At 36.5% G+C, this 13,597-nt stretch overlaps 1 protein-coding gene across 1 annotated transcript in view; it reads right to left on the bottom strand.

The window, feature by feature from the left end:
* The window catches only part of Fis1 (Mitochondrial fission 1 protein), a 45,695-nt gene extending 32,367 nt beyond the window's left edge, over window positions 1–13,328 (bottom strand). The window contains exon 1 of the mRNA XM_089104701.1: window positions 13,237–13,328. Within this exon, the coding sequence (XP_088960827.1) occupies window positions 13,237–13,269 (33 nt within the window). The 5' untranslated portion in view covers window positions 13,270–13,328. The remainder of the gene's footprint in view (window positions 1–13,236) is intronic.
* Between the last annotated feature and the right edge of the window lie 269 nt (window positions 13,329–13,597).

Genomic DNA, 13,597 nt, shown 5'->3' with positions numbered 1-13,597 from the left:
TTCAAGGATTATAAAAAACTTTAATGTATAACCGGAATAAACTTGGGAGAACCCATCTTAGTCAGTTTCATTGAATATGGAAATTAAGTTTGTTCAAGAATCTGCAAAAACTGAGCTTTGTCAGCCTGCATGGCGTATCTGCTCCACAATTGACTGGCACTAGTAAGCCTGTACTGCGCGCCATAATTGAACAATTTAACTTAACTATCAAGGATCATTAGAGCTTTTTTGGTCATAATCCTGCGATTTACTGTCCAGCAGAGGCCGGTAGAACATTAGATAGTCGAGCCTTGATAGATCTGCTCCTTAAGATAGCAGCTACCTTAAGATAGCAGAGAGAGATTCAAAATCATCAAAGAAACCAGTCAAAAGTGACATCATAAATCCAACACTGCTCCCACAGGTTACGTTTCCCACACACATTATTTTGACCGGTTACCAAGACGCAGTTTTTGATCTGGTTCGCGTGCAACTGAGCCTTCATTTAACTGATCCCCCTACAGCTGAACCCATTTAACTCAACCACCTTGCAACTCAAACCCATGTTTAGGTTAATCACCATTTAACACAATTCCCGTTTGACTCAGCCCTCATTCAACTTAAACCCATTCAACTCAACCCTAATTCACTCAACCCCTGTGCATCTCAAGTCCGTTCACCTAAACCTCCATGCAACTCAATCCCCGTTTAATTCAACCTTTATTTGACTCAACTCCATCTAACTCATTCCTTTAGCAACTCAACCCCCATTTGACTGAACTCCTATTCAACTCAACCCCCGTACAATTCAGCCTTCATTCAACTCAGTCCCATTTTAACTCACCCCTATGAAATTTAATCATCATTTAACTCAACCCTCATGCGAACCAACCCCATTCAAATCAGCCTCATTCAGGCCAACCCTCATTAAATCAAAAATATACCTATAAACTGTAATTCAGCCTATTTTGTTGGAAGTGTTAAAAGTTGACCCGAATGAAATAATTTTCTTCTTCTTAAGAAAAAAGCATCTGGAATCCTAAACTGGCTCCTTTCGGCTTCCAAATGCACCTTCCTTCTTCTTCGTAAGAAATCACTTGGACTCCATCATTTGTTGTCTTTCTGGCTTCAAAGATGGTGGATTCTCCTCCATGGCTTTGAATTTATGTTCTTCCAAGGGGGAGGGAGGGAAGAAAACTAATTTGGCTTTTTTAAGAGGGCCAAACAAGGAAACCGTAGGGTCCTGCTACCATTTCCCAGCAATTTAAGAGTAAACACGGCAGGTACCCCTACGGCTCTTGCGACAGGACCCTCCCTTTTTTCTGCTTGTCAACCCTTCTTTAAATTTACGATACTTTGGAAGAAGTCACTCACTCAAAGAACATCTAAATTCATTAACACATCAATTGCGTCTCTGTAAAACTTTTTTTTAGTGAAAGCTGGTAAGGGAACATCAACAATCAGGTTAATATCTAGTGGAAGTTTAAAATTTTGGGATAGGTTATGCAGTTTATAAATTCCAGGAGTACTTGCAATGCATTCAAAGAGAAGCTGTTGCAAAGTTTCTTCAGTCAAGTTGCAGAGTCTACAATTTGGTTCACTATACTGCCTCCATCTAAATTCCTCTCATTTCAGTATTACTGCTAAGCTTTTTATTTTAAAGTAGGCCCAATTTATTTCAGGCTCTTTGAAAATTGGAACGAGAGCACGAGGAGGCTTTCTATAAGGATAACGGTTTCTAGTTGCATCTCTAAGTGCGATTGAAGGATTTTGAGCAAGTTGTGGGTTGATAGACTTTGCAGTCTCTGCGGCAAGAATGTCAATTTTTTCGTTATAGTGATGCCTACATGGCTAGGAATATGCTGGAAAGCCACTTCTATTGAATCAAGCTGTTCTCTTACCTCCTGCAAATCAGTGTCCTTTGCGTTCCAGGTTAAGGTTTTCATTAGTTTAAAAGCAGTCTGAGAATCCGAGAAGATTGCTACTTTGCTAAAATGGGGAGGTTTATTTTTGACCGCCTTTAGTGCCATAATTAGTTGATGTGGGATATTCTCCTTTTTGTCTTGTATAAGCTTAAGGCAGACATTTGGTTGGCAAAACTTCCATGGAGGAGGAAACTTAAAAGAATCAAGCTGAATTTTATCCAATGACCAGTTTGGACAGAGTGCTGAAAAAGCTTGTCATGATGCAATCTCGATTTTATTCTGCTGCCTAGCGCTCCCATGACATAGAGTGAAAATGGGGTGCAGCTCCCCATAGGCTTGGATCTTGGTATAATATTTAAGTGGCTTTGGCTATTCTCTAGCTCATAGGGACAACTCCTTTTTTCCTGGTACGATCACTAGAAGTGTGTGGGTACAAGCCAAGAGCCAGTCAGAGTGCCATGTTCTGGATAGTTTCCAATTTCGAAAAGTTTTTATTTTTGGGTGTGGCCACAAGCAACTATCCCATACTCTACTCCATTTTTGGCCTTATATATTGTTTGTAAAAAGTTCCCAATACAGTTGGTGAATTTCTCCATTTTGTAGAGGCAAGTCTTTTTAGAATTACAATCCTTTTCAGGCAGACCTCTTTTGTTACCTCTACTTGTTTATTCCAAGTCTATCGATGGTCTATTTTCAATCAAGTAATCTACATTCTTTGGCTAATTCAAGTCTCTCTCCTCCAATAGTTATTTGAGCCATTGGAGTGGAAATATTTTTATTATTGAACATCATCGCTTTTGTTTTTTGGGCTGATACACTCATTCCAAATGTCTTGGAGAATTGAACTAATTCTTTCGGGGCAGTGTTTAATTTTCCAAATGCTTCACTGTCTCCTACTTCCCAAATGGTGAGGTCATCTGCAAAGGTTGCTAGCACTATACTCTCACTTGAAAATTCGAGCTCGGCTAGAAAGAGGAGGAAAAGAAGTGAACTAAATGGCGATCCTTGCCGTAAACCCTGATGGATTCTACAAATAGAGGATGTAGCCTCATTGATCTTCACTTTGAATGTTCTACTATTAAGGAAATCAGAGATGAAACAGATGAATTTGTCTGGAAAGTCCATTGGAAAGTCTAATATTTTGTCGAAAGCAGATTCGAAGTAAACAAATGCTGCTATGAGGACTTTCTTCTGACTTTTAGCATTTTTATAGCCTCCTCCAGCATGAGTATACAATCAATTGCGTTGAAGCTTTTCCTAATACCACACTGCTGTTGCGGAAAGAGGCCATTATATTTGCAAAACCATACAAGCCTTTTCTTTATCATCTTTTCCATAATTTTTCCCAGGACGGGTAAGAGTGATATAGGCCTGTAAGAAGATAGCCTTTCTGGTGGTTTATTCAGTTTATTTACTGGAGTAATTATTGAATTCTTCCAAGTTTTGAGAGAAGCACTTTGCTTCCAGGATTCGTTGTATACATCAATTAGAGCTCTTCTCAATCTCGGCTCTGAATTAGTCAACATCAAGTAACTTATTTCACCCTCTCCATATGCTGAGTCCACATTCACTTCCTTCAGAGCTTCGACTAGCTCTCATTCTGAAAATAGTTCCAAGAGTTCCTCCTTGGCCTGGTTTTGTTGTGGAGTTTGCAAATATGCGGGGTGAGATGAGGAAATGTAATGGGGGTTGGATGTTCGAAATATTTTAAAAGGCCTCCGCTTTATGTTGGTTACTGGTAAGAAGAATGATGTTATGCTGCAATGTCAGTATAATACCATCTTTTGTATTTTTCCCTGCCATTTGATTGAGGAAGCTGTGGACATTTGACAGTGGGCTGTAGATGTCTAGTTTTTTTGAAAAATTCTTCCATGTTGATCTCTTTGCATTTAGGAATACTTTTTCCACTTTAGTTTCTGCTCTTTGGAGATATATAAGATTTTCTGCTAGGAAATTTCTGAAACCTGTTTCTAAGTTTGCGTTTTTCGTTGACGGCCTTTTTACAATCATCGTTCCACCATACTTAATTTGTCTTTTTGGGTTGGCGTAGTGTATGCTGGTTGAAGATCTTGGAATGTATTCTAAAGCAGCATTTTTTAGAACACGTGTTAGGATTTCGCAACAGAATAATTAAAGTAATTTCCAGTTTTTTTTTATTTTTCCTCAGTTACTCTGGAGTCCTCAGTGAAGTAACTCTATAATAGCATCTTTTCCCTACGTGGATCTTTGCGCCAATTGTATATATATTTTTTTTTTTAGGTGGTAGTTTTATTGGTTTTTTAGTTTTAGCTTGTTTTTTTTTTATCTTGTTCCTCTTGTGTTTCTTTCGTGCTGAAGACGCCTTGTTCGGATACAGGATAAATATCCGCGTTGTTTTACATTTTTGGTTTATTTCTCTCCACTGGATGCAGTCTCGTTTGTTTTTGCATTTTTCACGGAGATTTTTCTCTTTGTTGTTTTTTTTTCATGGCTGGCCAGTTCGGCTTAAGATCTTTTATTCAACAATTCTTGTAGTATGGTGTTCCTGCTGTGCAAGCATCTTGATTCAGACCCGTTCCTCCACATTGTGGACATGCAGGAATCGTTTCTTTGCAGTTATTTTTGGTAAGGCCATGCATCCGACAAATAGTGCACTGGAATGGTTTGTGTTGCTTGTACCAAACTTTTTGGCTGTACAGATACAAAACAACTTTTATCTCATTTTAGCTGCTTATCAGGATAGATTTACTGTCCACTAGATCACCATCATTCTTTTGTCGAAGTCTAGTTACAGCTGCTGGTTCTACTAACCGTCCTGATGCATCTAGTAGCTCAAGCTGAATTTCTTCATTCGAAAGATACACGTCAAGCCCATACACCACATATTCGTGGAGGGTATTTTTTATTACAATTTTACATTCGACTGTGGTGCTTTATTCATTGGTCAATTATTTGTAAGTTTTTAATGCTGTTTTGACGCAAGACTCTTCTTCCTCCCCCCCCCCCCCCCTTCCATCTCAGGTAAAATTATCGTTTTGTCTATTTTATTTGAAGCTAGCAAAATTGTCCGTGCCCAAGTCCCAAACACTTGAAATTCACTTGAATTGGCTTGAATTCCATGGTAGCAGCAATGGGGTAGAATGGGAGTTGAGTCAAATAGAGTTGGGCCCAATGAGGGCTGATTTGCACGACGACTGAATTAAACGAGAGTTGATTTGCACGGGGATGGATTTGGATAGGAGTTATGTTAATCGGGATTTAGTTAAATTGGAGTTGAGTTGAATGGAGGTTGAATTAAACGGGCATTAAGTTGTATGGGAATTGAGTTAAATACGGTTGTATTAAATGAGGGTGAATTTCACAGAGGTTGAGTCAAATAAGAAAAAAAGTAAAAGTAAAGAATAAGGCATTGGACTTTACAGTCCCTACCGGCAGTGATCTCCGTTTCTAGGCCATTCAGCCAGGAAGTACAATGGGGGTTGGGGCCCATCCTTTACTTTCACGCACCTTTCCTGTTTGCCTTCCCCAGATTTATCCGGGTACCCATTTAGAGCTGGGTCGACTCTGACTGAGCTTACAGAGTCACACCACTGACACCCATCCCAAACCAAATAATTGGGCACACTAGGATTCAAACCCTTGCCCTCTCGGACAAAGGATCCTAAATAAGGATCAGTTGAGGCAAGTTGAAACAAGAAACAAGCTGACTCAAATAAGGGTTGAGCTAAAAGGTTTGAGTCTAATAGCGTTGACTTGCATGGTGTTGAGTTGAGGGGGGGTTGAGTTAAACGAAAATTTTCTTAAATGGGGGTTCAGTTAAGTGGGTTGAGTTGAACGAGATTCAGTTAAATGGGGTTCATTTAGACGCACACCGTTTGATCTAACTGAAATTTGAAAACCATGCTTGACGATGAGGTAATAGAATCAATTAGTAACGATATCATATCACTTGTGTCAAACGTAGATACATGAGTTATGTCAGCTTGTGCTTGAAGATGCATTTTTTTTGTCATGCATTATATTCTAAATTTTATTCTTTGTTAATTACAAAAGGCACTAGATATTGCAACTTCCTTTCAAACGAGTTCTTAAACAGCTCTCTACGTTGTTCCAGTTCCAAGCTAACGAGGTTGAAAAATAAAACGGGAAGAAAAAAGAGGACACATAAGTGCTACCAATTTAAAAAAAAATTATTTTCTTTTTGTTCAAGGTAGGGGACTGCCAGTCTCCTGTATGTGATTTTCGAATATGTGATTCCAATAGTATGCTTTTCGTTTTGATCCGACACTACTTTTTAGGGATTTCGGGCTATCAGAACGTATATCAGCTCTACCCACTAGTTTTGAAACGTCTTCATAAAGAGTGAGTGAGTTCAATAGAAGAATGAAAGATCTTAAGCCGAACTGGCCACCCATCACAAAGAACAACAAAGAGAAACTGAAATTGATACGCCGTGGACATTTCGCCTGTATAAAGTGGCACCTTTAGTGCAGAAGAATCTAAGATAAAAAAAAAGAAACTAAAAAAAAATAAAAAGAAACACCAACAATATTAATAACTACGATTGTCTCAACCGATCCACATAGGTCACCGTCACTATTGGAGTTACTTCGATCACAACACCAACGCAACTGGATGAATAATATAAAATGCAAGTGAAATTAATTTTTGAAATTTTGTGAAATAATCCTTTTGTTTGGTACCATTGACCCAATTCTCCTTGGTCTTGTATTTAATCTTGTCCCCTGTTGATTTTGTTTAAATCTGAATACTCCCTTTTAAAAACTGGTTCATTTTTTAGAAGAATGTTATAAATTGGGTCAATATTTAAATTTCCTCTATCCCAATTTATTGAAAAATCAGCAAACATGTATTTTTTATTTCAATTAATTAAAAAAACTTTTCCCAATAACTAAAATGTTCAAAGAAAAGTAAAGAACTCCATTAAACCAAAAATGAGCAAGAAATAAAATCAAATAATCTACCAAGCGTGAAACTACCACAAATCAGCATTGATAAATAAATGAAACTCAAAACGAACAGAAATTACAATAAATAACCGAGTCAAACTCAAAACGAGAAGAAATGAATATGAGTAGTGCTCAAAGCCCCAAGGCCAGAGCACAATTTGCACTTTACTGAAAAAATAATAAAAGTTTTTACTTTCATAACTTTAGTAAATCAATCAATGAATCAAATCATTTTATTCTAAAACCACTTTCATAGCAATTGCTAAATTACGGTTTGCGTCATAAATACATATCATAGGGCAATGTGTCATAAAGATACATTATATTAATACATAAAAATACACTAATAAACATAAATAAAGATGCTACTTTTTAGAGGGTAACATTGTACTCATTCACGAAACTGGGAACAAACGTTCTATTGTACCACAAATGTTTGGCTTTTATTTTGGCAACTTTGGGACTGGTCCCGCGACAACCCTTGGTGGTCGTTTAGGGATAAAATCTGAGGGAAGGATATCACGGTGTTTATTATTATCAAGGCATTTTTTGCCGAAATCCATACTCGGCTTCAGCCTCCTTCGCTCCAGCGAAACCAACTACAATTTAACTAATAGTTCAGAATACGGAATTTCAGTTCCATGGGAAATTACAACAAGAGCACATTTCTGGATTCTTTTCATGCGGTTAGATTGTTCCAGAGTTCAGCCGAAATGCCACACAGGGGTAGCATACTCCAAAAGCGGTCTAGTAAAAGTACAGTAAATTCTCAGAAAATGGGTTGGGGGAACGCGAAATTTTGTCTTTAATTTTATCATTTATAAGCTAGCGTTGCCTCTCTTCACCAACTCTGTAGTGAGTGCTTCCCACTATAGATCAAAAGTAATGGTTATTCCTAGTAATGTATTTTTATTTACAATTTGTTGTTCAGGGGCAGGGGGAACAAAAGTAGGGTTAAAATTCTTAAAAAAATAAAATGGTAAAATGTTACTCTTTTTTTCATTCATGGTCATCAGTGAAGACACCGACTCCTGTCTCACTTTTTCGATGATTGCCACAGCTCTGCTGAAATCACCTTTATCACATATTTCTACTATGCTTAAGTCATCAATGTAAATCAAATAATATTAACATTTTTAGTACTAAATATCAGTGTATATATATATATATATACTAAACTGACAATTCACATTCATTTGTATTCTTTTCATTAAAGTGCAAATTGAAAGGCTATAAAATAGCCTCCCTCGTCCATTGAGTAAACCTCTATCATTAGAAACGGCCTTGGAATCGCCAAATTTTTGTTCTGCCAAAGCTGAAACAAAATTTATAGGAGGTTTGCTCAATTGTAGAGCTTTTTCTATTGAGTTGCACTGCTCAATAAGTCTTTCAACAGATTGTTGGTGACTTCTGCCAATGTAAAGCTTCCCACAAGAACAAGAAATACAAAGAATAATCCCCACATACTAAATTAAACTCATAAATGAAATAACAGAAAATAAACGGATTAAACATAATCTAAAATAATTAGAGTTTTATAGTCTTTGGAATTGAATTTGTCTAAAATTTTTATCTCTTTGCTATATGTGCTGGGTTTAGGGGAAAAACCTAAACAGATTTTACATAAATATAACGTTGATGCATGTTTCCAGTCAATAAGACCATTAAGCAGTTTCCTTAATTCTGGAAAGGAAAATTTGGTAAGTTGGGTCTATAGTATTCCTTGTTCTTGGGGGAAATTTTACATCGGCAGAACTCATCAACAATTTGTTGAAAGATTTATTGAGCATCAAGCTCTGCAATTGAGCAAGCCTCTTGAAACCTTTGTTTCGACTTTGGCAGAACACGTTTTCTACCATACTGATCATCATGTAAAATTTGACGATATCATGGCCATCTCTAATGATAGAGGTTTTACTCAATGGGTGTGAGAGGCTATTGAAATAAAAAAAACCATATGATTGCAAATATTTCAATAAATAGGGATACAGGAAATTTAAATATTCATCCAATCTTTAACATTCTTTCAAAAATGAACCAGTTTGTTAACGAGGGTATTAAGACGTTAAAAAATCACCAGGGAACGAGATCAAATACAAGACCAAGCAGAATTGTGTCAATAACTTCATTTCCATTTAAATATTATTTTATCCAGTTGCTTTGGTGTTCTCACAGAAGTAAATTTATAAGTGACAATAACCTATGTGGATATGTTGCAACAAGTAGAGTTTATGAATATTGGTGGTGGTTTTTATTTGTTTTTTAGTTTATTTTTTATTCTTTATCCTTGTTTCTTCTGCGCTGAAGACGCCTCATTTTACACAGGCAAAATATCCGCGTTATTTAATTTTTTTCTCTCTCCTGGCCGTAGTCTTGTATGTTTTTCTTCATTGGGTTTTCTCTCTTTGTTGCTCAATGGAAGACTTGGCACACCATTTACATAGAGGTTGAAGAGGCTCATTCCAAGAATAGTACCCTGAGGAACACCAGTTAAGACTGTTGAAGACGAGAAAAATGAGGAACGCCTTCAGAATTAAAAACTCAGCCAGCTTGGGTCCAATCTGATATGGTCATGTATCTATTGTGCAACAGAAAGCCTACAGCTACAACTTCGAGTTTTGTGATCAGCAATTTGTGGCCAACCTCATAAAATTTTTTTGACAAGTCCAGAAGGATCGTGTCAACAGGATAACCTTTGTCATGTAATGTTGTGACGTAGTCATACAATTGTAGAAGGATATTGTTGACCAATCTGGTGTGAGAATATTGTTTGCCTTTAAGTGGCAAACTGTAGCTTTTTTCATACATCTATCTCTCTTAAGTACCTCTACTGGTGCATGATCCCAAACAGAAATAACGTCATCCACAAACTGACCAAAAATAGGGCTTCAGAGGAGAACTTTCCAGAGCATATTTTTTTTATATATACTATGTAAAAGGTGGCTTAAAAAGGCAATAGGCTAGTATTCATTGGTAGACCCATAATTACGTCTCTTTTTTTCTACTTTTCTTTTAATTATAAGTTTGTGTTTGATCACACAGGAGGTATACATAAAGATGACATCAAAACTTGCCAAAATTTAGTTTTTTTATATCAACATCTTCTAATTTTTCAACAAGGCAAACTGAATTTTTAATCAACAAATTTTGTATGTACAAAATGGGACAGAAAATTGTGGACAATTATTTCTTTATTCCGGCAGCTGGAGAGCTATAAAAAGCCACAAAGGCACAAAGAGGCGTAGAAAAACTCCTTCTTCGTGAATTTTTGACAGACCCTAAAATTTCCCAGCAGAGCAACCTTTTGGACAACAAATATTATACATCTGTAGAATGATAAACCTTTCACTTTTTGAAGTTCCTAGTTCTTATCTTATTTCTGCTGTGAAATCACTGGTGGGATCTGAATCTATGAGTTTATGAGTGAGTATGTCAGATAAAATATCCATGAGTATTTGTCAAGAATAACCACTTTATTCCGTTTGTCAGCCCAAGTTTTTAACTTTTTAAGAATTTGTATACCCCTCTTATCAAGTCAATTTGATGTATTCTGTGAGTAATAAAGAAGAAATTTCCTCACCTTGAAGCAAACCTGGGTTTTCCACGTTAACTCTATGCCTAAGGATAACCACCTCCACAATGGAGACTATCTTCAAGAAAGTCACCCTTGTTTGAGGTAGAACTTTTAACCCTAAGACAAAACAAAGTTTGCTTCCATTGTAAGAACTTTAGAAGAAACATTCTCAATTGCTGGACCTGGACGGAATCTAGGGAAAAAACATCTGGAATATCTCATATTCTAATTTTAAAAACTTCTCCAATGAGCAAGACCTAGCCATGTGAAAGTCGTGGTGAAAAACTGTCAGGTTTTGGAAATTTTATTACTAAGGAAAAAACACTTGCACTTGTGGTCTTTTGAAACATGGATCAACAACTGAAAACCAATTCTTTTGCGAATTACCTTTACTTAAACTAATTTACTAAACTAAATTACCTTTCTGAATGTGCACCTAAATTAAGGCATAATCAAAGCAAATTAGGAATAATCTTCATTAATCAAAACTGCTTTAAAAATTCTTGCAAGTTCATCAGATTTGCAGATTTTATAGAACAATGAATATTTACATTACATTTTCATTTTTGCTGCCTGTAAATATTCTTGTTTTTTATTCTTTTTTAATTTAATCTCATCTTGTATGTGGTTGTAGAAATTATTTCTGAACATCAATGGCTGCAAAACCAAGCTAATAATCTCTGACACCATATATTGATGACTTTCTTACTTACTCCTGCAACAGGCCCAAAGTGGCTAAAATCAGGAAAACATTTCCTTAAGTCACACTTGCTAGCAATATGGACTACTAATACGTATGGCAATAAGTCCAGTGCACACTAATAGTGATGATAATACTGCAGGACATCAACCCATTGCATGAGCCATGGCTTAGTCACCCATTCCTTGTTGAGACTGGCTTTGAAGCTCTCAATAGTTGGTGAATTCAGAGTTGTCTTGCTTAGACAATACCAGAGACTTGTGGTGTGGATGTAGAAGATGGCATGCTGGTATAAGCATTCATCATCAGAATTGAGCAACTTGTAGGTCATTATCATGTTACTTCTTTGTTGATGGTATGTCACAGTTGGTAGCTTGAGGTTCTGCAGATAGCACAACACATACTCTGTTTTTATTAGCCCATTTATTCATTTTGTTGTCCATCTTTGGACAGAATCAAGGTCATCAGATCCATTCTATTAACTGATGTGAATATTTTAGAAGCCTTGAAAGAGAATTAGAACTAATTATCTAAATGAGCATTAGATTGGTGCTGGAAGTTCAAAACCTCAAAATGTAAAGTCTTTCATCTTGGATACACTAACCCAATAGGTCAATATCAGAAGGTGATGCCTACCTTGAGTTATTAAGTGAGGAGAAGAACAATGTGGGTCATTATTGACAATGAATTCCAGTTTCACAGCCAAACACAAGCTCAAGCTGCAAGAGTAAACTGAGCCCTTGGGTTCATAAAACAAACATTCACCACTAGGAAGTTATATGTGGTTAAAAACTACACAAAGCCATGATCAATCTACACCTAGAATGTTGCATGACCTATGTATCCCCCTCCCCAATACATGTGAAGGTACTTGACTGTTCAACAAAGAGCAACAAAGCTTATTCCTGCATTGCAAAAAAAAAAACTATGAGGAATATTTCAATTCACTCAAATTTCCAACTTTAGCATGCTTTATATAACAACGGAATGTAAAAATAACAAAGAATCAGTAACTTTGAAATCCGGAATAGAACAGGACACCCTCTCATTATTGCTGTTCTGAGGAAGAAGAGGTGATCATATTCAGGCCATGTATTCTGCATGAAGGAAGGCTGCCTTCCTTGGACAGCGTAAAACAGGAAACCAGCCAGCAGAAGAAGAAGAGGTCATCCAAAGAGCACTATACTGCAAATTTTTGATTGAGATCTGACAATGGCTAAGACCTCGTTAATACCTGAATGGGAAGATCACTGCTGCAGCATTGCTTTGGGATGAGTGGAGAGGCTTTGTTGACGCCCTATGCACCACCAATGACTCAGAAGGAACTAAGTAAGTTCTAAGTAAGTAAGTATGTAAAAATAACTAGCTGATACTAAAGATTTAACCTTTTGTTAAATCTATTAAAAGATTAGGAATCTTGATTAGGCTATAAGTTATCTAAAAATTGTTTTGTTTGCATGCAGTGTCTGGTGCTAAGTTTAAGTTCCAGACTGAGTATTCAAAAATCATTACTAACAGGAGTAAATACAACCATAAAACAGTTTCAAAACTCTACTTAACCTACTGTGACTGCTCCATTGCATCTTTATCTGGTTTGTTTCAATTTTTCCTCAAAAAAAAATATCCAAGCTGAGTATCTTTACTTTATTTGCCACCATGGTATACAAATAGAAAAATTGTACAGAATTTTAATGTTCCATATATAACAGCAAAACTGGCTCTGTTACATGAAGAATTGTCCAAGTCTGCTATCTTAAAGTTTCAGCCAATTCATGGTCTTATCTCATGTTTTGTTCTATCTGATAGTTTTTTGTTTGTTTTGTCTTGTGTTTTTTTTCCTGTAGGCTAATTCACTAGCCTACTCTACTTTTTTCTTGTTGTTTATAGTGGGTTAAAAATAAATCATTATTATTAATACATCACTTGAAGGATTTTTTTATGCTCTTTCCAAATTCAATGGGCCTAATGAATTCTAGGAGAAATTACATAGTGAGACCTTAAGGGGGCTCAAAACAGCTGATAGTAGCCAAAAGTTTAAAAATGTGCTTCTAAAAAACTGTCCAAGTCAATCTTTAGAAGTAAATAAAGATTATAAATTCGATCGCAGACCTTTATATCCTCAGGTGGGATGAAGTTTTCCATCTTGACAAATTTCGAAAGTCACGGCTTATTTTGTTATTTCAAATTTCGACGCAGTTACTAGTCATAGTTGACTAAATTTAAAAGTCGCTCATAAAAAGCCAAATTAAAAACATTCTAACAAGCAAAATTATTCAAAAACTTTGGGTTGATTTAATTAAATAATAAGATTTCTTCATTTTACTCCGTATTCCCAGGGGCGAATATCCAAAATTTTTATTGGAGGGGCAAGAGCGGTCCATATCTGGATTGTCAAAGGCCATGGGATGTATAATATTTTTTCTCCATATTATTGGGGGCGGGGGGGCAACTGCCCCCCCCGCCCTTGCCA

Source organism: Artemia sp. Qi Xiang Cuo, chromosome 18 (assembly GCF_049724085.1).
Source record: "Artemia sp. Qi Xiang Cuo chromosome 18, ASM4972408v1, whole genome shotgun sequence".
NCBI lineage: Eukaryota > Metazoa > Arthropoda > Branchiopoda > Anostraca > Artemiidae > Artemia > Artemia sp. Qi Xiang Cuo.
This window is presented reverse-complemented; position numbering and strand designations above follow the sequence as displayed.